This window comes from Diachasmimorpha longicaudata, chromosome 17 (genome assembly GCF_034640455.1).
Source record: "Diachasmimorpha longicaudata isolate KC_UGA_2023 chromosome 17, iyDiaLong2, whole genome shotgun sequence".
NCBI classification, from domain to species: domain Eukaryota; kingdom Metazoa; phylum Arthropoda; class Insecta; order Hymenoptera; family Braconidae; genus Diachasmimorpha; species Diachasmimorpha longicaudata.
In genome coordinates, this window is record NC_087241.1 from 4,885,843 (window position 1) to 4,910,276 (window position 24,434).

A 24,434-nucleotide genomic window follows, 5' to 3' on the forward strand; every position below is an offset into this window, starting at 1 on the left:
ACGCCCATTACCGACAAACCAGTGAGAGAAGCTGGTAATAATTCGCCGTGGAGCCAGCACTATGAGCGCTCGTACAGTTTTCCCAAGAAAATAATACGGGGCCTTGTGTGCCGATCAAAAAAAGTCCCCCAAAATTCGCACGTATGTGCACACAACCGTGACAATTAATCGACAAACAAGTGAGTGATTCGTTGGAGTGATTTGATAAAAGTGAAATTCAGTGAAATACAGTGAAATCATTTGGTTACACACGTGCCCAAAATTTTGTTCCACACGTCTGGATTTTCCTACCAATAATTTGGTGGCTTATCAGTTTGTCGTTGGAAGGATAACACCGTTTACCTGGCTGCCATCGAAGCCTGGGAGATCATCCTGGTGAGTGTTTAATCACGTATTATCTGATAGGACACAGAATGCCCCGAGGGTGGATTATGCTTTCTCAAGCCCCGGGGATTTTTCACCTGATTATTGTCGATTAAAGGGAAGGGACTGGTGTACGTGGATAAGAGGTTTATAGACACATGGGGGGCACTCCGATACCGGCGGATAAATCGCCCATCCTCAGACCTTCCACCTGTTATCACCATTTTCGTACGCGTGTGACGACATCATTGTAAACACGTAAATAACTGACGGTGCGGAATTTAATTGGAAGAATTACAGCAGGTGAGTGGTAAATCGAGGTGAGTGCATTATTTCGGGCCTTGGATTTTGATCGGTAAATCGTCAACGAGGAGAGATAGCGAAATTTTTATTCAGATACTTTTTGTAGAGGAAAGTTTGAGCTGCAAGAATTAGTCCTTGAAAAATTTCGCTATTTTCCTTCGTTGAGGAGATATTGAACAATGAATTATCGTGAGCAAAATGCACTTACTTTCTTTACCACTTCACTGGAGATCTTATTCAGAAAAAGTCAATTTTTTATTTACAATTAATCGTGGGAACGGAAGAAATCTATGAAATTTAATTAGAATAGTGGGAGTAGTTCATGTTTAATTTCTATCTTGACTCCTAGCGTTTCCAGTTACTTCCAACTGATTGTTAATGTTTCGTTAAATAATTAGATTGTATCAGAGGCATTAGACGCTGTCAATCTACGTCGAGGTCTCACTTATCTCGACTTTTGTTGAGGTTTTTGTTTGTCTTTATTATCAATCCCAGTTAAGCCTCGCAAATGTCTGTAACCGAGAACTGAATAGGATTTCTAAGAAATTATCAATCGTTCCTTCACAAATTTAGTCTCTATTTAGGGTCAATAATCACATCATATATAATATGACGTGATAAAGGTAATTGATATTTTTACGCGTGTGATACTGACCCCGTCACGTATCAGAATGCGGAAACACAAGACGAGGAATAAAAGTCGATAATTTCTGCATCGAGTGGCTGCACTTCTATTTTCTCACGAGGCTTTTCAAAAGTCATCGATTCGATTTTTTTCCATTCGACTCTTGATGAGCGAAGGTGATGAGACAATTATCGGAAAAATTTTATGGGAGATGAAAAATATTCAGGTTTTTCTGTTGTGTTAGATTCATTCTCTATAAATAGACATGAACCTCATGTCATATTTTATCGCTCGTGAAATCCCATCGATGGGAGAAGATAATCATTGATTTTTTTTTTGTGTTAAGGGGCATTAATTTTCCACTCAAAATTTTACAGATTAATAGGGAATCGCTCGCTTTTCTTTCTATTGCCAATTGGAACATTCAAAAATTTATTTTTTCCCGAGGAAATCGTAGAAAATTTCTTCGCTGGGAAAAAATAACTGAAGTTGTTGGATATGCTTAAATTAATTAATGGTCATTGCCCGATGTTTATTGGGCTTCGAAATGAGTGCAGAGTGGGAGGGAAATAACAACTTCCCACCGGTGCAAAGTCCTCTGGACGTCAGATGTACAGTCTTGGATGTGGTACAAATTGGCGGCTGTCCAACTCGCTTCGGACTCTCACCGATTGCCGTCGACTCGCTATCACATTCCGCGATACAACACGCACTTAATATTTATATAGAACCACTTTCGAAAAATTGTTAAAATTAATCAGTGAATTTAATTGATTTATTCACGACTCGCCAGACTCGCGGAGCCATCGGAATCAGTCGTCAGACAGAATTCAAGAATCAAATTACATTTTGATAGCAACGTCTGAATATTTTTACAAATATCAATTTCCGTTCTTTTCAAAATCAATATAAATAGAGATTTCGAAAAAACTGGGTTAAAGTCTGAGATTTTTTTTCTCGTGGAAAAATCAAACCGACAATGCAATTGGAAAAAGCGTTTCTAATGTTTTTTATTCTCTGAGATGCGTTCAAGGTGATTTCTCGCGATCGCTTGTCGCATAAAATTAATCATTTTACCTGCATTGTTTATTGCGTCGTACGAGCGAAGGTTACCCCGCAAAGTTGAAGGTTTTTTTTTTTATTTTTTGAATTATACAGACGGCATTACGTAAGTGCATCGACGTTCCTCGCTATCAATTTTTTATGACCAGTAGTGTTACTCGCAAGGCGATGTGACGTCACATATCAGCCCTCTGAAGTGAATGGGCGTTATCCCTACTCCGTGCCCTCCCGCTGGGGCTAACCCTCCGAAGGATCGTGGGCGTCGCGAGGTCAGTGTCAGCCCAACAGGGCCAGGACCAAAATAAATTAATTCTCTCATGCAGCATCACACCCCCAAAAATCTATCAAACCAGACGTTTTCATAAAATCCATCAAAATCGTGACATAAAAAAATATCAGAAAATTTTTATTACCCCAAAAATGGCAAAGTGAATAGAAAAAAAATATTTCGGGGTAATTTTCGAAAAGATAAATGAGCTCTCATTACCGGAAATAACCTTTGCCTAAATGCCAGCATCAATGAAATGATTTATTCACGCTAACCATCGCCGCCAGCCCATTCACTCTGATATTCAGATGTGAATGGGCTCGACGTCACGCCCGATTAATAAATTAATAAAAAAAATAGTCACGTGAAGAGTGATTGTCAGTGATATTTATGCAACAGTCAATGATATTATTGTGTCACTGATTCACGTAATGTGAGCTTAATTCATTCATTCCACGTAAAAGGAGTAACACGTAAAATACATCTCTATTTTTACCGATGGGCCATCTCATAATGCATTATAATTTGCCGGGTATTTATATACATGCTAACGTGCATGGGCGGAATGATAAGCGGGTCGAGGTGCCAGCATTGAAAAGTGATGATTAATTTCAAGTACATATATGGAATATTGGGTTAAACGTACACCAACGCCAGAAGGTTGAGGTGTATAGGTATTTTTGCGGTGTAATTTTGTGAGTACAGTCGTAATTATACCGACTGAGGGCAATTTATTGATTGCACTATTTTACCTAATTGATTATTAATAAATTTACCTAAAAGACCTATAAAAGATTTTTCCTCAAATTTATTTTATTTTCTTCAAATAATTGAGACAGAGAGAGAGAGAGAGATTTTTTCTTTAATATTAATATTGTCAGTATTGTACAGACCTTTTGTCAGTACTCGTTACTTCGGCTTTTTAATTCAAATTTACACTAACAAATGAAAGCAGTAAAAGTGAAAATGACAAATTTTCTTCGTTAGAATTCAAGCCACAGAGCTGTCACGTTTTAGAATGGCACAGGTGGTAGTATAGAAAGGCAAAGCGTTGTTTCGCATTACAGATACCGATAAAAACTCGTAAAATTGGAATATAACATTATGGAAAACCACTGAGTGCATTTCGTGCGAGGATGTGCGTTTAAACAATAGAAGAAAATACGAGCCGTGTCGATAAAAAAAAAATCTCACCGTCAAGTGCTCGATATCAGTCGAATATTAAATGACACCATATTATCGACAAACCAATGATATCGGTATAATTATGGAGCAAATAATCGTTAAATAACAATTGAGCTGAAATGTAAAAAATTATTTCGCATTTTTTTTTTATTTCGTTTACTTTTGTTTTCATTTTTGCTGATTATCGTGAGGGTAATTTTACGGGAATGAACAGTGATAAATAATAAGAGAGAAAAGCCATGAATAATTCGCGGTTGAGAATGAGGCCGCGGTGTCTGAAAAACGCTACCAAATTTGAAATGAATGGCCCTCGTGACGGTGAAATACCGAGGGAAAAAGGACGGATACATTTGGTGGGAGGAAATTAGAGAGGAGAGCGAGGGGGAGGGCGGGGGGTGGAGGGAGGGAGGCAGGGGGATTTGAGACTGTGTACACCACAACAAGATTCGTATAGTGTACATACATATATGTTATGTGGCTCGGAGTAGATGTGGAAAGCTCCACAAGTAAAGGCAATATTTACCGGACGACGCGGCCAACATCTATTCAACCTATTCTCCGAGGGCAGCGAACCAAGGCTCGCCGACTGTACATTTCGCCATGGAAACGTATAGAGAACTCCGTTAGGTCGAGTCACTTCAGCATTATTGCTAAGACATTGCCGAGACATATTGATTATTTGTGGAAAAAAAAATTCTCCCGGGGTAAAATTTGTAAAATTTGTAAAAAAAAAATTTCAATTATCTGACGATTAAGTTACGGACGATATTATTTTTTTCTGGAGTCAATTCCATTCTATTGAATATCAAAATGCCACGTAGTACGTATTTTAATCGGTACTGGTGACCTTGCTCGCCGGGATGAGCCTCATTATGCCCATTAATGCATTATGCAACCAGGTCGTTTAGCGTAAAAATTTGCTGTCAAATGTTTCTGAATGGGGACACACTATTTATTGACTACCTCAGTTTGATTAATTATTTATATTATTTATTATTCTATTTTATATTTTATTTGAGGGTTCGTTACTCGGGTTTGTTCGGGCAATTTTTATTGAACTGAATTTTTTATTTGAGACAAGAACTTGGGGAGAATGAGCTTTTTTTGGATGCGGGTCTTTAAAGAGACAAAAGAGATGACATCCACTGGAAGATTGCTGGGTGCATACAACCATGTGTTTTCACGTCGGATTATTCAAGGAGCAACCTTGGGTGAAAAATCGATATTGTACCCCGCTATCAACCGGCTAAACTCCTAGAAATTTTTCGCTGTCACGTCACGACTCGAGGTTATATCAATGGACACAGTGAACATCTCGAAGAATAGACTATTCATTTTTAACCCGCTCCTTTTTTTATCAATCGATCTAAGGCATCAGAGGAATGGTCTGTCTGTTAAAGTGGAAAACTGGGACTGGAATTTCATGGAGGAAAATATTTTTTTCAATGCAAACAATTGTTTAATGAATTGATCGAATGCTCGATCGATTTAACTTCATTTATTTCCGGAATTTATCGTCGATCGGGGATTTCATTTCACAGAGTTCGCATTCATTTGATGTCTGAAGCACTGCAGTCACTCATGTCCTCTCCACTTATTGAGTGAGGACTTTCATCGAGAAATCGATCGGCATGTATAATCATGGTGAAATGCGCTTCGGACCTTCCTCGCTCTTTTCTCTTCTTCAAGTGACGAGAGCGAGAATTTTTTTTAAATTCACGTTCCAAAAATTATGAGACGCACAGAAATTGAGAGAGAAAAAAATTATTATTTATCGGAGAGATTGAAAAAATACATCTCAGTTATTTGCTACGATGGCATTCGCCATTTTGGGTGAAAAACTATTATATCAGATTCGGAAATTAATGAAGCAGTCAAATATTGCGGATTATTTTATCCTGAAAGTGTTCATTAACTGGGCCGCGGATGCTATCGGCGTGTGATTGAGTGTCGTCGTTGTAATTAAAACGACGCCGAAACCTAATATCGGGTGATGCATGGGGTTCAAGTGAAAACCGGTACATATATATGTATACACATAGTTATTGAGAAATGGAATGTCAAGTGATATGCAGCGACATTAATTCCTACTGCGGAATCCTGGAGGACGTGGCGTCCGCTCCAATAACGTCGATGCGGGTCATCGATTTGGAATTTCAAAAAAATCTGACCCCACAGCCAATTTCCGGGGGAACAATGAGAGCAAATATAGCGGATAATTTTGCCGTCTTCATTCTCACAGAATTTTTTTTTTCCATCGAGTGCCCTAATTGATAATTAAATTATTTATTGCGGGAGAATGACGGAATTATTTGCCTGCTCAGCGGTGAGGCGCCAGACGACTGGATAAATTTTATAAAATAATTTTCGTTCCGATCGAAATTCTTTGATTGAATTATCGCACTTCGCCCGTCGCACGCTATTTTCTGGGGACTTTTATCCAATTTTTTTTGTCGTCTGCATCGAGGCGAATACGTGATCTTTGCGGATGATGCAGCGGGTTGGTAACCTCTTCAGGCGAAGTGTCGTGTGCCTTGAAAAGGAAGTCGATAACCACAGACTGCGGGAAGACCACATGAGGAAGTAATGCAAAGTATTATCCAGGAAGAGAGATGTAGAGTATCGGTTCACGGGGCGTAATTATTTCTTTAATATCACGGACGATTAATCTATATAATTGTCAGGTCTCGTGAGATGCCTCGAAGAAATTCAATTTCACCTGTTTACACTGCGAGTGGATTTTAATTTTTTTTTAATGAAATTCTTCCTCGATCGGTCGTTTCCCAAAATCTAATGATTTTTTAATGACGACAATTTGGCCTGTTAATAACAATAATCAAAGCCGATTTTTTTTTTCTCATTCAAGTGGTTGATTTTCCGATTTATTTCCAAATGGAATTCGAGTCTGATATTCGCTCTAATTCTGTCAGAAAATAGACATTGATGGTGTGTCGTGATTTCCGGCTGTCGAATGTATATACACAAGTGTATTGGAATGCCAACACCTATACGCCCACATTATTCCCCTCAATAAACACAAAAGTCGACCAGGAAAGCGCGTCTGTGTCGATAGGACTCAATTTATCGAAAATTGGGAAACAACTTTGATTTGATAAAACATTTTTGATCAATTTATACGTCTCCCCATTCAAAGAATTTTTCAAATAAATTTTTCCTGCGATTTTACAAAAATTTGCGAGATTGTCGCGTACTCCGCGCGCCAAGTTTGAATTTCCCGCCTGAAATTCGAACATACGGAGAATATATCGGGTCTAGAATATTCGTTGTCTGGATTAAAATTACTGGACTCGATGAGTTACATTTATTTGGCGCCAGAATAATGTTACTATCAATTTTTTTTTTGCCGTGTGAGTATCCTCATTTCTCGATGACGGTCAACACTGAGTCATCGGTGATTGGAGACTTCACCGTTGTAACCCAATTACTCACACTTCCTCGCTCCACCTGACATGCAGTATTGTTCGTCTGTGCAATAAAGCGAATGGAATTTTTCAGTGCATTAAATCGCTGCCATTGATTTTGTTAAGCTCGTCAACGTCCATTACTTATTACACTGAAAACAACCCATGAACAAGAATTATCGTTTAATTCATCGGTTGAATCAGGTTCCTGAGAAATCGAGTTGGACAAATTTGTTAGTCAAATTTTATTCGATACTGTCAACTATTTTTAGAAATTTTGTAAAAGGAAAGGAATCATACCAGGTGACGATGAAATTGAAAATGACTTTCTAAAACGTGAATCAAGTTTCTCAGTCTCGTTATTAATTCTGTCAACTTGCAAGTTGCCTAAAATTGAAATATTGCCCAGTAATTTTCTAGAAAAATTATAAACTGAAGAAATTGCACTAAAAAGTGAGATCTTCCATTCTTTATTTCTCGGTAAATTATTGTTCATAATTTACATGTTCCTCGAATAACTCTTATCAACATACAATATTATTTCACTTTTCCATAATATGCTGTGTTTGATACGATTATGAAAACATTTTGTGCCTCTTTCACCAGTTCCCACGAACAAATTCTAACACAATTTCCCGTTACAGTCTTTCATCCCGTAGAAAATATATTCTGAACTTCCATTCCTAGGGAGAATAATGAAACCCACGGAAGATCTGGACTCTCATTGTCTCGTTATCCGAGTTCCTTTTAGTCAGACAGCACAATTTAATTACATTCGCAGTGTTTAAACCTCACTTTGATACGGTCAATGCTCTCTGCTTCGTTTCAAGGTCGTTAAGAATTTTTCTTTCTATTTTGTTCTATCATCTGATCAATTACAATAATATTTGAATTAATTATTGTATCTTATTTCATCAAAAGCATATAATTTTCAATAATTTTCTGATGACAAATCCTCCGTAAATTGTTGACCGCGTGACAGATGTCATTATTTATAAACTACCAATCACATCGTGATAAATGTGAGAGGTTTCAGCCCCACTAATAGGGTATCTCACCGTTGTTACAATATCACCGAAGAAGGAAGCCAACTCCTCTACGTCATCTGTCCCACGTTCAGACGAGGAAAATAGGAGAGGCAATGGCTCGATTTGCATTATAGCAACCGCATACCAATAGTTTTCAGTCTATTCAATGATACAAATGATTTATCAGAGCTCAAAGTGACTTATGCTATTAAATTGTACCGATTTAACATATTTTTATATTTTTCCTTTCACAATAATTTGTTTCTCAGTTTAAAAATTCATTTCCTCTTGCGATATTCTGGGATAATAAAATTCAAATGTTCATAAAACGTCCGGAATTGTTTAGTAAAATTCCAAACGTTATTTTTCTCGTGAATAAAACACGGAAGAGCTCATACTAGTTGAAAATGTCTTACAGTAATGAAGTTATTTGGCTTCGGATAAAGCTGAGCGCATGACCTCTTCCAGTTGCTCCGGATTTCAGTTGGATATAACGTAAACTATTCGGTTGCCTGTTGCACTAGTTTACTTTCCTACTGTGCGAATTCCCCAGAATTTCAGAATTACGGAATGGAGGGAGGGGATGGACCCAGAATTGTTTGAAACATTTAAAAAATTAATATTGTATTTTAAAAAATGGAGCAATTACTCATTTCCTGTCGACAAAAACTGGGGCCACGTGGAATGTTCTATTGAATTCCTCGACGATAAAGATTAATATCAAATAAAAATGACGATATTTTTTATCAGCAATCTGGATCGTTCAATGTTTGTTGAGCCCTTCCGTCGAGAGATTAGAAGAATAAAAAACATTGTTTTATCGCTTAATGGAGCGAGCAACGCACTCCTCACATTATTACGATCGAAACTTGATTTAGAAGACTTCGAGGGCTTTTCCAACGCCGAAAAATCCGGTCCAACTAGTTTTCCTTGTACGTTTGCTCTCAATTCAACGAGGGGACAAACTCAATGGGTATAAAGTGGTGGTAACCAACGCGCCCACCACTAATTCCAATTCGAGCCGACATCCAAAGCTGTTTTCAAACAGTTGTTGACCATGTTTTTGATACCAATTTAACATGTTAAGTTTTCTAATGGAAACGAAAAAGGGAATACGGCGTTACTTTGTCCCTTTACGGTTCACTACTGCTAAATGGATGGCTCTTGGCAACATTGGCCAATTCCAAATGTGGATGGAGGAGCTCTTGTACTGGTTCTTCAAATGATGGAACAGTAAATCCAGGATTTTTTACCTCTAACATTTTATCATTTTATTGGCTTAAAGATTGCGTTGTATTTGAATTTTTGAAGATTTTGACAATTTTCTTGATTGGTTAACTCATTTCTTTTATTCAAAATATGAAAATGATCCTGATGAAAATGTGGATGGTCTCGCAGCTGAGGGTGATTAGTAGGTGTTCTTGGATGGACATCAGTTGAAGACACGCTCTGGTGGACCTGACGTTCCGCGTTGATTCCTCCCAAGTGGAAGCTCTCCACGTCCCTTGGTACTCTCTCCCTTCCTCTTTCTCAACTTCCTACGTGTGCGCAATTATCACTAATTATAGCCGGGTGAGATTCATTATGGGCGGGTGATCTGCATAAAGCTTGGTATACCCAGTGTATTTATGGATTTATTATTCAAATTTATCGGCTGTAAAAAAATTGCAAGTGCAGCAATTTTTGTATTTATTTCCAAATTGTTAGAAAATAATTGCTGAACATAATCACTTGATTCATTCATAAATATCAATCGACTCCTTGTTGTCGAGATGAATAATCCCATTCAACTAATCAACTGTAGCCCTTCATTCAGATAAAAAAAACTTCTTCCTCTCTCTTAAAATAAAAAATTACTGAAAAAATTGTGCACAAATTAATCGAGACTCCATTGCGATTAATATCGTCTTAACGAGGATAGTCAATCTCACGCCTATCGCCAGAACGACTTATGATAATCCTAAGACTTTAAAAATCATTGCATAACTCGTGATAATGGTACACAAGAATTGTTGGATCGGAATCCGGTGTCGATGCGAATATTTTCAGCGTTGATGTAATGATTTTCGATGACGCATTTTATTATGTGAGCTATCTCCGTCGGATGTCCAATTCTCTTAGGCGTCATTCCACCGTTGATCATTCGTGTCTTGACTTCCTGTGTCCAGCAAGCTAAAATATTAAACCAATGAATCAAGTAAATCAAATATTTCCTTAAAAAATAAAAATTTAAAGAAAAAATGACAACTGTCTTCAGACAGAAAGAAGAAATCTTCTTTTCCCCCACAACATTCACCCATTCATCCATTTATGAAGGAATGACATTAATCAGGAGCTCTGGAAATTCCTAGGAGGCTCTTGGAGAAGAATAAACGACAGTAAATTTGTTCACGTCCCCACGAATTATTCCAGCAAAATATATACTGTCAACCGCATAATTCCCAGCTGTGACTCATCAATAATAATTAATTCAAAATGATAATCCCAGAGTCAGAATTATCGTTCCTCTAATATCCCAGACAAGTCTCCATAATTTTCATTAATATGAACCTAACAAGTATCATTCAATTATCATCGTTCTACTTTCAATCTGATGTAACACCACTGTCGCAAGAATAGAAAAAAAAAAATTACTGATTACCTATCATGGGCGTATCAACGACTCCAGGTGCAATGCCAACGCAACGTATACCCACAGGGGCTAACCACCTGGCAACAGGCTCTGTCATAGCATTGACAGCGGCTTTAGATGCACCATAAACGATACGATCGGTAACACCATAACCAGCGATACTGCTCAGATTTATTATAACTCCTCGTTGCTCGTCCTCGTCAGTTGGTGCCTCCATCATCACCGATGTTGCCAGTCTCATCACGTTGAAAACACCAATCGTATTTACCTCCATTACTTCTCGACATGACTCCAGGGGCTGGGGGGTATTTGTCGCATAGTCGTAGAAGTATTCACCCCCTAATATGGCCGCGGAGTTAATCAGGACATTTATTTTGCCGAATTTCTTCTGAGTTAATTTCAGTGCCTTGCGAATTTCGTCCTCGGAGAGTACCTGAGGAAGATGTCGAAGAGAAATTTTAATGGGATAAGGAAATTACATTTGAATAATCCCCTGGTCCCTCCAGAGGCTGCTGACATTCAGAGAAATTTTTAAAAACTCACGTCAGCATGAACATAGAGAGCATTTGGTCCCAGTTGATCAGCGACTGCTGCACCTGTTTCGTCATCGATGTCCACCAGTGCAACCTGACCGCCATGTGACACAATCATCTCTGCAACAGCTTTGCCGATTCCTGAGGCACCGCCGGTGATGAAAGCAGCAACATCCTGGAGGTACAGGGAACAGGAGTGAGACAGGGGAAAATGGCACTTCAGAGTTGCGACGAATTCGGAAATCTAGACCAATACCTTGATGTCAGTTTTCATGATAGATTTGATGCCGTTGATGACAACCTCCGGAGGAGAAATATAAAAATTCAAAGGAGAACCTGGGAAACGTCACGGGGGTCCAAGACGAATGAGTCAGATGGAGGCTCGTCCCGGTGCTTAAATATTCCCTGGATTGCGATAAGAATTTCCTCTCATTAGAGAACATCAACGTTTGATTGTGTATTTTTTTTTTCTTCGCAAATTAATGACTTGCGAATTGAGTTTTATCAAAATGACATAGACTTTGGTCACCCTCAGTTGGTTAATCCTCCAATTATAATTGGAAACAAACATTTAACTTATAATTGAGTACAAAGTCTAACTCGCAATTTACAGCTCGTTATGTTATGTTAACTAATCGAAAATTGATAGATCATTTAGAAGTTTGTCAATTAAATACGATAATTCATGAGCGCCTGAAAAATCAGTTTGCGAAATTATTCTGGTGACGAAAGTGATTTTTGTCATCACTGACGATGAAGCTCATTAACGTTATTATGTTCTCCATGTCATGTCATTAACATTCCACTAATTAGAGTGAGGTTTATCAGTCTAAACGTCTGGACGTGATACTTGTTGTTTTGTATGATATTTTCCACATCTCAACGAGCGATTGATCTATGTACTCACTATTATGAGCCTCAGGAAATTAAGTAAACAAATTGGCCCATCAACAATTTATCCAGCTCCTCGCGAGACAGAGAGCAACAATTATTGCGTCAACACTGAAATTCGTCGTGACGTAACGGGAATTAATTCGCGCGTCATTGAATACCGATCGACGATTAATTTATCCAGTTGTATCGATTGAATCCGGGAGAGAGAACTGGGAATTTCAAATAAAAATGGGGGAGGGAAATTGGGCCTCTTGGGAAGCAGCCAAAATTCTGGAAGGTATCAGATTGATGCGAGACTTTCTTCTTTCACTTTTCAATCTTTGATTGCTGGAAAATGTCCAACATTAATGGGAGACAGTAGCTGCCACATTCTCAGACGTTTTTTTTTTACTTCGCAAAAGTATATTTTTTCCTGAGGAAAAGTCGCGATGGCTTTCAGATTATTCTGGGGACTTTCACAGCGTAAATTGTTGGCAGCAAAAAACTTTTCATTTTTTAAAACGGTGTTTACTGTTGAATAATGACGACCGTGTGCGTGAATGTGGAATTATTTTTATTTCAAAAATTAAATTAATGCATTTCAATGATGATTTTACAGCTGCAATTGACTTGAAAGGAATAGAAAGCGTTCCATCGATTCTGGAGAACAATTCTTGAAGAATTAGAGATCATGAGGAGTTGCAAAGGCCAAATTAAATATTCGTTCCGTCGAAATGTTCGGTTTTTAATTTTATTTTACGGTGTTATTTGCATTAGATTTATTTTTAATGTATCTGACCTTTCGACGTGCGATAATTAACTATAAATAATTTAAATATTCTGTCGTAGTACTTAGTAAAAATTTAGTTTAAAAAATCAGGCCTTTGGACGGCTGCGTTCTCCGTTCTGGGATTTAAAATTTGTAACTCCAGTCCTTGGACTCGACCTTCTCGTGTTCGCAAATGACCGGAACCCGTACGAGGCACAAATGGGCTGCTGGATTGGTGGCATTCCTCAACCCACGCGGGGAATTTCTTCGCGAAGATGCGCATACCTTCCGCTATGGGTAATCGTGCAAGAGAATTCTCTTCAATTTTGATTAAAACAAATAATTAATTTCGCGGTTATCGAGATTAAAAAATCACTGTTTAATCAGCGATACTATCAGCGCCTATTATCACAGTGTTCCCATCCGCTCATTCCAATGGGAAAATCGAGACAAGCCCTCAGGCGTTGCCCATTGTCCTTGAACTCCCAGTGAACGTCTGTACGTGCCTCCATTGTCGGATTCTGATTTCCCGTCGCGATTTTCCCTTTTGCTATCTCCCTTTCGCAATCGATTTTTTCCCATTTCGTATCTGTTTTCCACGTTCATCGATTCTCGCGTGTGAATGAAAAAACTTGGGACAATGGGGAGGTCCAGAGGGAGAGAAAAAAAAAATTTTATATTTATAAAAAATATAAATATATTGACGTTTTTCTCTCGCAGACGATAGCCCCGGTCAGCCCAAGGAGTTACCATCCTCGGGACTCATTACCCTTTCCCTAGCTCTCTTTTGTATGTCTTCAACTCTCATTACGGATCTCTTGCCTCGTGAAACAATTGAGAAGTCTCTCATCCGTGCATCAATTAAAATACCACCGTTAGACGATGATAAGAGGAATGATAATTCATGAAACTGTTCATTTATTCGAGCGATAAATTTTGGCAGTCAAGTCTGATAGAAGACAATTTAACAGACGAATTAATTACCAAAAAAAAAACCAGAACTTGTCAGAAGTGATAAATAAATTTTAATTTCTCGGTTTTCAATATTTTTGTCTAATCTTTATGGTGTCAGATTATTATGAGACCGCACCCTTTGCGTGTCGAACAGTTCTATATTTTTAAAAATTGTTTTTTTTTGTTCCAGAAAACGAGCTGTTCGTCTTAGGTTAAGATGTCACACCACAGCGACGATAATATGCTAATAGCAACCTCGGACTCCTTCTGGGAGCCAGGTAACTACAAACGCACGACCAAGAGAATCGAGGACGGTCACAAACTCTGCGACAGTCTCATTGCTCTTGTTCAGGAAAGGGCGGAGATCGAGAAGAATTACGCGAAGGCATTGAAGGGCTGGTCGAAGTCGTGGAATGAAAAAATTGAGAAGGGCCCGGAGTACGGTACCACTGAGGCCGCATGGAAGGGCTCCCTCGTTGAGTCCGACAGACTGTGCGATCTCCACCTCAGAGTCAAAGAGAATCTCTGCGATGATATTATACAACAAGTCAAAACATGGCAGAAGGACACCTATCACAAGGTAATACATCCTAATTAGTGTAATTAAATCATCGGAATTTTTAAAGTGACAGTGAACGAGGTGCAATAAATTGATTGTTTGATTTCAGTCAATGATGACTCTGAAGGAACGAAAGGAAATGGAGGATGCATTTAAAAAAGCGCAGAAACCCTGGGCAAAACTCCTCCAGAAAGTGGAAAAGACAAAGGCTGAGTATCACAACAGTTGTAAAACAGAACGCACCGCTGCCAATATGGAGAGAAACGCCTCAGCGGACAGTTCGCTCTCACCTGATCAGGTACTACCTCCAATTTCTCCAAGCCTTATCACGACAAATAAAATGCTAAAAAATAAATAAGCGAAGATAGCGAACACATGACTAACTATTGACGTTAAACGTTTCGCTTATTATGCGATAAAAATCTTCAACATCAAACAAACTTGAACATAACTCAAGGATCATTTTTGTTGCTCGGAAAATCCAGTCAGGAGAGTCTTTTGTTGAAGATTTAATTCGTTTGAATCGAGTTTATTCATAAAAATCACTGTCACTGTTTTAACAATACGTGTGAACACATTCTCCTGCACCAACAAATGATGAAAATAGTTAACTCGTTTTTCACTGGAAAAAAAACAACTTATTTTCTCTAGCAGCCGCCACGAGCTACTGGCTCTGATAACGTACGTGTCATAACAAAAAAAAAATTATTTGCATGAGATCCATGTTCTTTCCATATTTTCTTTTTCCATATTTCCATAGTTTGAGTTTCATAATTTCTTATGTGAGAGACTTTCATGAAAATTTTTTGGAACTGTATTCTGCCTAAATTGGCATGTAAAATTCGGCCTTTTTAGATTCCAATAAGTGGATGTCGTGCATGGGCCAACCGATTACTAAAGTTACTTGAGAATACTAAGATTGGTGACATTAAGTTTGTATGTATAACAATTGTCTGCATGTCGCATGATTATTAATGTTTTTCTCTGTGTCTTTTTTTCCCCCATTTTTTCTCCCGTTGGTTTTCCTTCCAGAGAGCACAACTGGTAAGCAAAAAACATTTCAATCCCGGTCAAGTACGTCAGCCATATTTAAAGCTGTTAGAGAGTCCGAGGAAGTCGATAATATTTCCCCCAAAAAAATTTCTTTGAAAGAAATTGCCATTGAGACTTGGAAAATAGTGGGAGAAATTTTTCTTTCAATATTCAAAGCACTGGAACTTCAATTGTATCGTGTGAAAATTATTTTCTCGACTGAATTTGTACTCGAGAAAAAAATCTCACGCGGTAAAGACAATTCGCACATTTTCTCTTTATTTTTCATAATATGTTCTGCTCCATTACGGTACCAAACTGGTGGCGTTAATTATTTAATAAAATCCATGTATGCATTCCATTTTTTTTAATAGTCCAAGTGTCAGTTGAATGGAATTTTTTTTGCCTGTCAAATAAATGTCACATGAATCGACAATGAAACATCAACAGGTCAAGAAGATGCAGGACCGAGTGCAGAAGACTAAGGAGGAGGTGCAGAAGGCGAAGGAGAAATACGAGGCATCACTCCAAGAAATAAATCAATACAATCCAAAGTACATGGAGGAAATGACGCAGGTGTTTGAGAAATGCCAGGAGATGGAGGCACAACGACTGCAATTTTTCAAGGAAGTGCTATTTGGCATCCACAAGTGCCTCAACATATCACAGGATCCAGTGTAATTATAATTATGCTACACTTTTTTCTCAGCTGATGCATTTTAATTAATCGATAGCTCACCCACATTTTTCTTTCAGTCTTCCACAGATTTATGAGGAATTTTATCACACGATCAATAATGCTGATTTCAAGAAGGACCTCAAGTGGTGGTCCAATAATCACGGGGTCAATATGGCCATGAACTGGCCGCAATTCGAGGTAATCATTGTTATCCATCAATTTCACCCAGCATGGTGGATTTATCTAATTTATTTATTCATTCCGACGTGTTAAATTTTTTTAACGACTCGGGTGTTTTTTTTTTCAATCAGAGTAGTCGTTATACCTAGAGATTAACAGCATGGATTAGCTATGTTGAACGTGTTACTCCAATATTCTTAATTTGTTGAATGGAATTTTCGTGATTTGGATTTTTAAAAAATTAGAAAATAATTAGCTGATAATAAATAATTAGCTTGTGATGGCGATCATAACACAAGATACAACTTCCCTCAATTTTTAAAAACCAATGACTATTTTTTACCGATTAGGGGCATGAAAAACTGTCTCTCATTTTTCATACGTTTTCCTCACACCCCTTTTTAAATGTATAATTTTCCTCGTTTTCTCCCAACAACTCCAATTCTATTCCGGCCATTAAAATTATTGAATAATCTCAGTAATGAGTACCCGCTTGTTACATAATCAGCTGTTTAACGCCGATTTTCAATTCAACATGATAACTGTAACCACTTCACCGCGTCATATCCTTTCTAAATTCTATTTCAGATTCAGAATAGTTGGAATAGGTCGCCAATAGTATTAAAATAACCTACCATAAAAAATATGATAAATAAAACTATGAAAGAATCGATATAGAAATTGGAAAATTGTTGGAATGCCTTTGCATGTTATTGTTTTTGGTCATTGCTGTATTACAACAGGATTATACTGAGGAATTCCGTGAAATCACCAAAGGATCTAAATCAAAAGAGGCACTACCAGCTGGCTCCATTACCCTCATCAATCAGCGTCCAGTTGGAGAAGACCTGCATGTAATATTTTATATTTTATTTTCTCATTCGTAACCATAATTTTTAATTTGATAGTTTCCATTAAATATTTGAAGCATGGAGGCACTGACATTAAATAAAATAGATGCAATTTTCTACTGAAAAATCGATGCTGAGTATTACGACGTTTCTATCTCTATTGTCGTTTAATTTATCGTCTTTTGGGTACAGGATTTCCCACCGGTTAACAATAAAGCTAAAGCTAAGCCACCGAGTGCCAGAGTAATACCTGAGAACAATGGTGAGGGTAAAACGGATACGTTAGGATCGAGAAAACAAAGCTCAGAGAAAAATAATCATGATGGCAACACCATCAACAGATCTTCCACAATTACGTGAGTAAATTGATCGATTGAATGATTTTTTAAATAGTAAATTCCTTTGCCTTTGGGTTCCTCCTATAGAAACGGAACGAATGCGAAGCAGGAGTCGAACCCCTTTGACGAGGAAGAGTGGGACGAGGACGGAGGCGAGCCCCTGGTGGACACAGGCGAGCCTGGGGTGCCAGTCAGAGCTCTGTACGATTATGAAGGCGCAGAAGCTGATGAATTGACTTTCAAACAGGGTAAAAAAAATTTATCGAGTAAATTCTATTCCGGTCTCTTTCTGTTAGGTCCCATAAGGTCTTAATTCATTAGAAAAACGTTTTCAGGTGAAGTTTTCGAAAAATTGGAGGACGAAGACGAGCAGGGCTGGTGCAAAGGGAGAAAAGATGGAAGAGTAGGGCTTTACCCAGCAAACTACGTCGACGTTGTATCCCAGTAATGAATATGTTTAAAAAACTTGCAGAAAACGCCAAATGCCAAGTGATTATTTTAATCCATCGAACCAAGTGCATGAATAAGTGTCCACATGCTTAATCAATCCTCAAAGGACGTACGACATAACTTCGGTTTATCCAATCCAATGAGCAAAATAATTTCACTAGCGACTAGACTCCCCATTACAATTGGCAGCCCCTGGAGAGAGAGAGAGCTCCGAATTTTCCTCAATTCGTTACTCGGAGAGAATAGAATGATGAGTAAGAGAGAAAAAAAAATAGATGAAAAATATACATTTCAGTCTGCTCTACCGGGAGGACATGCTGATCGTTCTTCAAAAACTTCGTTTTTTTTTTTAAATAAAATTGAGAGGAATAAGGTATGAAAAAACTTCCCTGTTCGATTGAATGAATTTGAATCGTCTGTTTAGAATGCTAGCGGTAGTGTATGCAAATAATAATGAGGATAAAGATATATATGAGAATACCATCGCAAGTATTAGGGAGTGCGATGCAAAAAAAAATGCGTATGCCAATTGATAGATTTTTTTTCCTCTTCGAATAAAAAAAAATATGTACAGTCCTGCACTTTTCCTGTTTATTTAGAAACTAACGCTGAAACTGAGTCTTACTTTCTGTATTTTTTTCCCTTCTTGTTTCGGCACCAGTACGAATATATTAAAAATTCTATTTAATTTATTATTGTTATTATTATTAAAATTAAATTACTGAGTTTAATATAATATTGATGAAGATTTCAAACTCTATGAATGGTGTCATTGTAAATAATAGTTATTCATATAATAGAAAAAAAAACATTGAAATTACTATTGTATCGTTTTAGATGATTAATTACTGTCAGTAATTGATGATATTGACACGTTATATATACACAAGTTATATCCTCTTCCCATCCCCCTTCCTTCTCCAAATAATAATATTATTCGTAAGAAAAATACGGGACCCAAATTATAGTCTGTTTTTTAAGACAAAAAACACAAACCGAATAAACAAACGACAAGTTCGATGAACAAAAAAAATCAGACTAATTATTGAGGTAATTTATTCCTCGAATTATTTGAGATCAAATGTCCCAGTAACAGTCTAACTTGTGTGGGTGTAATTTGAAGAAGAATTTTTAAATGGAATGGTAAAACGTAACGTTTATTGGGGCGGTTGTAGTCTTATGAACATTATATTTTACCAGTTCAATGGAAAAATTGTGAAAAATTAAACAGACATCTCCCGTTGGTGTACATAGTTATCAATTTCTCTCGGGGCAGTAATGATTTAAATTTGATGAATGAGTACGTGAATGACAAGAGTCGAGACGTTATTTTTTATCGATTTTTGGCAGATAAAATTCTACGAAATTAGGTGATATTTGATGCTGTGGTGATAACATTTCAATTTGTTAAATTATTTGACGTTATTAACGTAAGACCTGACTCTCAAAAATTCAAGTGAAATGGTAGAATGTTATGTATTGTATATTCCAGTATTCAAGTATCCAAATAATAAAAAATAACTTGCGACGATGGTAAAACTGTTCAATCGACATTTTTCAGTTTGAGGTATCTGTGCTGTAGTATTACACAAGGAGTCGTATTGATAGACACTTTAATTTCAATAATTACAAACGGTTGAATAACACATTTGATGTAAATTTTTTTTTTATCCATTATTTCATTTTATTATTAAAAATCCAAAGAGTAATCAGGTTCAACGTGTGAATGAAGCACCTGTTATTTACAATGCAGTATCCAACTAATTTTTTGCATAGAGATATCTTTTACGTGTACAATACAGTAGGATTACTTTATACTGTAGGATATATTCACCCTGGAGACGGCCGAGAAGATCAAATGAACGAGACGACAAAAAGAGATTTATCAATAAAATTTGATCCACCACGATCGGCAGTCAGTGGACATTAACCGATCAATAATTCATTGTGAGATGATTTAAATTTCGATTTTCCAATATGACGGTCTCATTTTTTCATTGAATGTTTTGCATTTTATATAAATTTAGTAGTAACAAAGCGGTGAAACCCATTTTCTTGAGTATGAAATTCCAGTCAATCGCATGATTGTTGATAGAACTAACAGTTTAAAAAATGTAGAACGAATGTTTCTGCGCTTGATTTTGGTGGTATCTCGTGACGACTGTTCTCTTTCATCAGAAAAAATCGCGTCTAACTCGCCATTTAACGAACAAAATTAATGACCTCAAAAATCTCCACCGCATGTGAAAAGAAAACCCCCAGTGTGGGGTTTCACGTGCAGTGGCTGACAACGTGTTCTTGAAGTTCTCCTAGTGTCCAGAAGGGCCTGTCGCACAGCTCGCAGATATGACAGTTGCCATTGTGAAGATCCAAATGATTGGCAAGTGTTTCTTCACTGCTGAAGGCCTCCTCGCAGATGGTACAGACGTGGTCCTCCTGGGACTTGAGACCCTGCTTCCCCCATTCAGCAAAGGCAGCCTCTTCCTCGTGCTGCTGCATGTGCATTACAAGATTCAGTTCAGAATCAAATTCTTGGGCGCACTGGACACACATGTGCATCTGCTTGCTGGGCTGGACCTGAAGAGCTCCCTCGATATTTATCAAATTGGGATTATCGTCCTCGTCATCGCAGAGATGTTTCTCCACGTGCGCCTCCAGGAGAGACTCAGACTCTAGGGTTTCACCACATATTGCACACTGGTACACTTTGTTCTCCGACGTCTGTTCTCCCTCGCTAGCATTGTCGCAATGTGTCTGCAGATGATCCTTCAGGATTTCGTCGTTGGCGAAATTCTTGTCGCAGATGAAGCAGGAAACCTGGTCGACGAGGGGGACGACCTTCGGTGGTGATTCACACGATGGAATCGATAATACCGGAGGCACGAAACCCGCTGATTCTTCCCCTGCATGCTTCACGCTCGGTTTTTCGGTGCTCAACAGCTCCTTCTGGCTCTTGTGCTCCTCCAGGTGTCTACCCAGACTGCTCTGAGTATTGAAACTTTTACAACAAATTTCACACTTGTATTGCTTTGTCTTACACACGTGAATTTTCACAAATTTCGCCTCGACGATTTCCTGACACCTCTTGCACCTCATCATCTTGTGCTTCGTAACTGTTGCAGTCGATCTGTGACACTCGTAGTGAGCTTCGACCAGCGATTGCGTTGGGAATATAGTGCCACATAATCCACATATATGTTTATCAGTACTTGAAATCAATATTTCAGTCTCTCTTTGTGAGTCAATGGGCTTTTTACTCTGGGGATTTGCCTGATCAATTCGAGAATTCTTTAATATATTGGGAGTACGTGTGCTTTTAACTAGAGTCTTTTTTTCTTTTGGAGTCATCAAAATTTGAGTATTATCCTTGGATATTTCACTGCTCTTCGCACAGTCTTGTTCTGTCCTCTCTGTTTTACTGATTTCTATAATTTCTTCGATCTTCGGTAATTCAAATCGATTCAGCACCACCTTCGGCTGAAAGTGCGGAGATTTCATGGCAGCTTTGATGAATGACGGTGAGAAAGTTTTATTTACCCTACCCCCCATTGTAATTTTACTCATTGGCACTCTCTTCAGCCTCGAATTGTCGATATTATTTTTCAGACTCTTCTCGATTATGCTCTTTAACTTGTGCTCCAGTGTGTTGGTACTGTCTTGTGGCTTTGGCTCGACCTTCTCCTCCACTGGAGTATTATTCAGCAATTTCTGCTTCACCTCGACCTCGATGAACTTCGCCAACTCCGTCTGGACCTTCTGGAGGGCCGACAGCTCTGTTCCCTCTACCTCGATGTTTAAACATCTCTCGATCAATTTTTTATTATTCTGGGACACTTTGGGCTGGGGATTGACGCGTCTTAACTTCACAGCATCCATAATGTCGGTGTTTTGATAATTGGGAAGGTCTTCGGAGACTTTCTCCTGGGGCTGTTGATCCTGAGGGACGAAGGGCTCCGTCAGGAGAAGTGTCGACGTGACGATGTACGTTGCGTCCCCTATTATGATCTCAGACTGGACAGATCGAGGTGTGAAGTCGTCGCTTTTGTCGAGGCTCACCTGGACATTTTCCTGGGGTTTTTGGAGCGCAGGATTTGTTGTATTACTCTCGAGGATGCCGGCCTGGTTCAGGTTGCTGCACGCTTTGAAGCGGCGTTGTCTCTCTGCCTCCTTTTCTGCGTTGTTTTTGGCCCTCGCCTTCTGAATTGGAGACAGCTGATTGTCATCCGATGCCACTGAGTCTGTATCAGAGTCATTTTCACCGGTGGCTGCCAGAAGAGCCTTTTTCCGGGCCTCCCAGCGCTGGGTGGAGGCTAAACGCTGTTCTGACGTTCGTCGACCGATTGACGTACGAGCCTTCAGGGCTGGACTCGAGATTCGCTGGGACTGACTCCCAGACGCACTGTCCAGCATTCCTGGGGGACTCAGCGATGGCTCCATGAGATTCTCAGAGGGATCCGGGGAGTTTGCACATTCTGGAGATGGTTTGTCACATTTTTCTGGCAGTGGTGAGAGGTCGTGCTTAATTTTTTTCTGAAAGACGTTAACAGAACAAAAAAAATGACAGACGCTCTCGTGATTGAATTCTCCTGAGGTTTCTTCTGCAGGCAAGTAAGTCACGTTTTTATGGACCAAATAATGTGTTAATTATTTTTTTTTTACTTACGGAATCAACTGCATCATCGTGGTTGAGGTCTGGGCTTAAAGGGGAGTCACTGAGCTTCCTCTTGTTCGTCGATACCTGAACGAATATGATGAAAAACTCATTGTTATTACACGCAACATTTTGACGTGAGGAACCGTTGAATTAAAATACCATAAAATGAAGTTGAATTTGTACTCACCGATCGACCTAATATTTCCATTTTCAACTGATGCACAAGTATTTTATTACTTCGTAGAAATTGAGCTTTGAAGTCACACCACATGTCAAGTTTGTAAAGGCAAACATGACAGATATTTCTTGGAAAACTATCACTCTCAGCAATCTGAAACTCAAAGTTATCATTTCAATTATTCGGTAAGACTTCGAGGCAAACATAACCAATATGTTGAATAGTTGGAAGTAAACACTACATTAGTATTGGTACTTGTGATGAGATCCTTGATCATTTCCCGTAAGTCAGGATTGAAGATATCTGTCATTACACCATTATCACACAAACAAATTCGACATCTGTCCATTGACGATGATTTACGTTGTTTTGGCATTTCGCCGGCCTCCACTTTGGTAGTTTAACCCTCTTGAAACGCGAAAAAAAACTCGTCTTCACCTGTATTTTTTCATTCCCACTGAGCATTGGAGAAAGTTTCTCTAGCGATGTGAAATTAGGCGCGCGTTGTTCTCCGTCGTAGCAACCGGCGATACGAATTAATTTTCCACCATCGCGATATGTGAAAAATTTCGCTGTCACATGACCGTCATTTATCGACATAGTATCAGTGATAAAAAAAATATTCGTCGGTTATACGAATTCCTGTAGTTATCGGTCGCCGGATAAACGCATCGATAGAAACTGAACCCTCATTACCAGCCCTCGGGCTTTAATTTTTTGGCGGGGAGTCGATTTTTTTTTTAATTGCATTTCTCAGCAGGGGGATGTTTTTAGTCGCTTTTATGGGCCCTCTGGATGCCACTGCAACCCTCAGACCCACAAAAAACGTGGAGAAAATAATTTATTTCTCTCTCACAAAAAAAAGAAGGTTTATCCCTTTGATTTTTTTGTGAGAGAAATCAAGTCGTGTTCCGGTTGACTTTCCCCCCTGGATCACCTTGTTCCTCGTGCCAGAGGGTCCCCTGGGGTCCTCTGACCCCCATCGCACCCTCACAAAAAATCCAAGGCCTCGATTTTGAAAATTCTTTTCCCGCATAAATTCAAACATAAATAAAAATTAATTTGTGCGAACGAGAACTAGTTCCTGCGTAACTGGTGATTTTCCTCATTGATGAACAATTCCACGAGTAAACGATTGTTGATTATGATCGTGAACAGCTTAGCGCAAATTTTCCCATAAATATGATTTATTTTTATCTGAGGAGTTTATCTATTCCTCTCGCAGTACGTAAATCACTTTCATCCGTCAGATGTAATTTCAAACGGTGAGAGGCACAGCCAGCCGGCTTGTAATTAAACCTCAGTTAGCGATGTGTACGGGTGAGTCGTGTACATTGAGGACGGTTTTAAATTAAAAATACAGTTATAACAATACTTGAAATGAGCTCATAAGAGGGAGACGTATGGGGAGCTGTGGATGGCATAATGTGGTCCAAGGTAAGCCCCCATGGCCTCACCTTTTTTTTTATTTAACGCGACCTGACGAGTCTATTGAA

At 38.6% G+C, this 24,434-nt stretch overlaps 3 protein-coding genes across 6 annotated transcripts; 1 reads left to right on the forward strand and 2 right to left on the reverse strand.

Annotated features, from left to right (window-relative positions):
- Positions 1-42: 42 nt before the first annotated feature.
- LOC135170537 (protein kinase C and casein kinase substrate in neurons protein 1) lies at positions 43-18,798 on the forward strand. Of its 4 annotated transcripts, none has more exons than XM_064136454.1 (10): positions 46-375; positions 14,208-14,597; positions 14,686-14,874; positions 15,228-15,257; positions 16,059-16,285; positions 16,365-16,485; positions 17,211-17,321; positions 17,511-17,674; positions 17,744-17,904; positions 17,992-18,798. In XM_064136454.1, the coding sequence occupies exons 2-10, from the start codon at positions 14,235-14,237 to the stop codon at positions 18,102-18,104; spliced, it is 1,479 nt and encodes a 492-aa protein (XP_063992524.1). In that variant the 5' UTR covers positions 46-375; positions 14,208-14,234; the 3' UTR covers positions 18,105-18,798. The 4 variants fall into 4 exon arrangements, with proteins under 4 accessions (XP_063992528.1, XP_063992524.1, XP_063992525.1 ...); XM_064136455.1 differs by lacking the exon at positions 15,228-15,257 and adding an exon at positions 15,609-15,620; XM_064136458.1 differs by lacking the exon at positions 17,211-17,321 and having other exon boundaries at positions 43-375.
- LOC135170539 (3-hydroxyacyl-CoA dehydrogenase type-2-like) lies at positions 9,871-11,837 on the reverse strand. The gene is made up of 4 exons (XM_064136460.1): positions 11,678-11,837; positions 11,432-11,596; positions 10,898-11,321; positions 9,871-10,428 (listed from the first exon to the last, which is right to left on the reverse strand). Exons 1-4 carry the CDS (start codon positions 11,693-11,695, stop codon positions 10,232-10,234), a joined length of 804 nt encoding a protein of 267 aa, XP_063992530.1. The 5' UTR covers positions 11,696-11,837; the 3' UTR covers positions 9,871-10,231.
- A 770-nt stretch (positions 18,799-19,568) lies between the features above and the next one.
- Positions 19,569-23,482, reverse strand: LOC135170534 (zinc finger and BTB domain-containing protein 41-like). The gene is made up of 4 exons (XM_064136449.1): positions 23,180-23,482; positions 22,948-23,091; positions 22,770-22,844; positions 19,569-22,636 (listed from the first exon to the last, which is right to left on the reverse strand). The coding sequence occupies exons 1-4, from the start codon at positions 23,312-23,314 to the stop codon at positions 20,378-20,380; spliced, it is 2,613 nt and encodes an 870-aa protein (XP_063992519.1). The 5' UTR covers positions 23,315-23,482; the 3' UTR covers positions 19,569-20,377.
- Between the last annotated feature and the right edge of the window lie 952 nt (positions 23,483-24,434).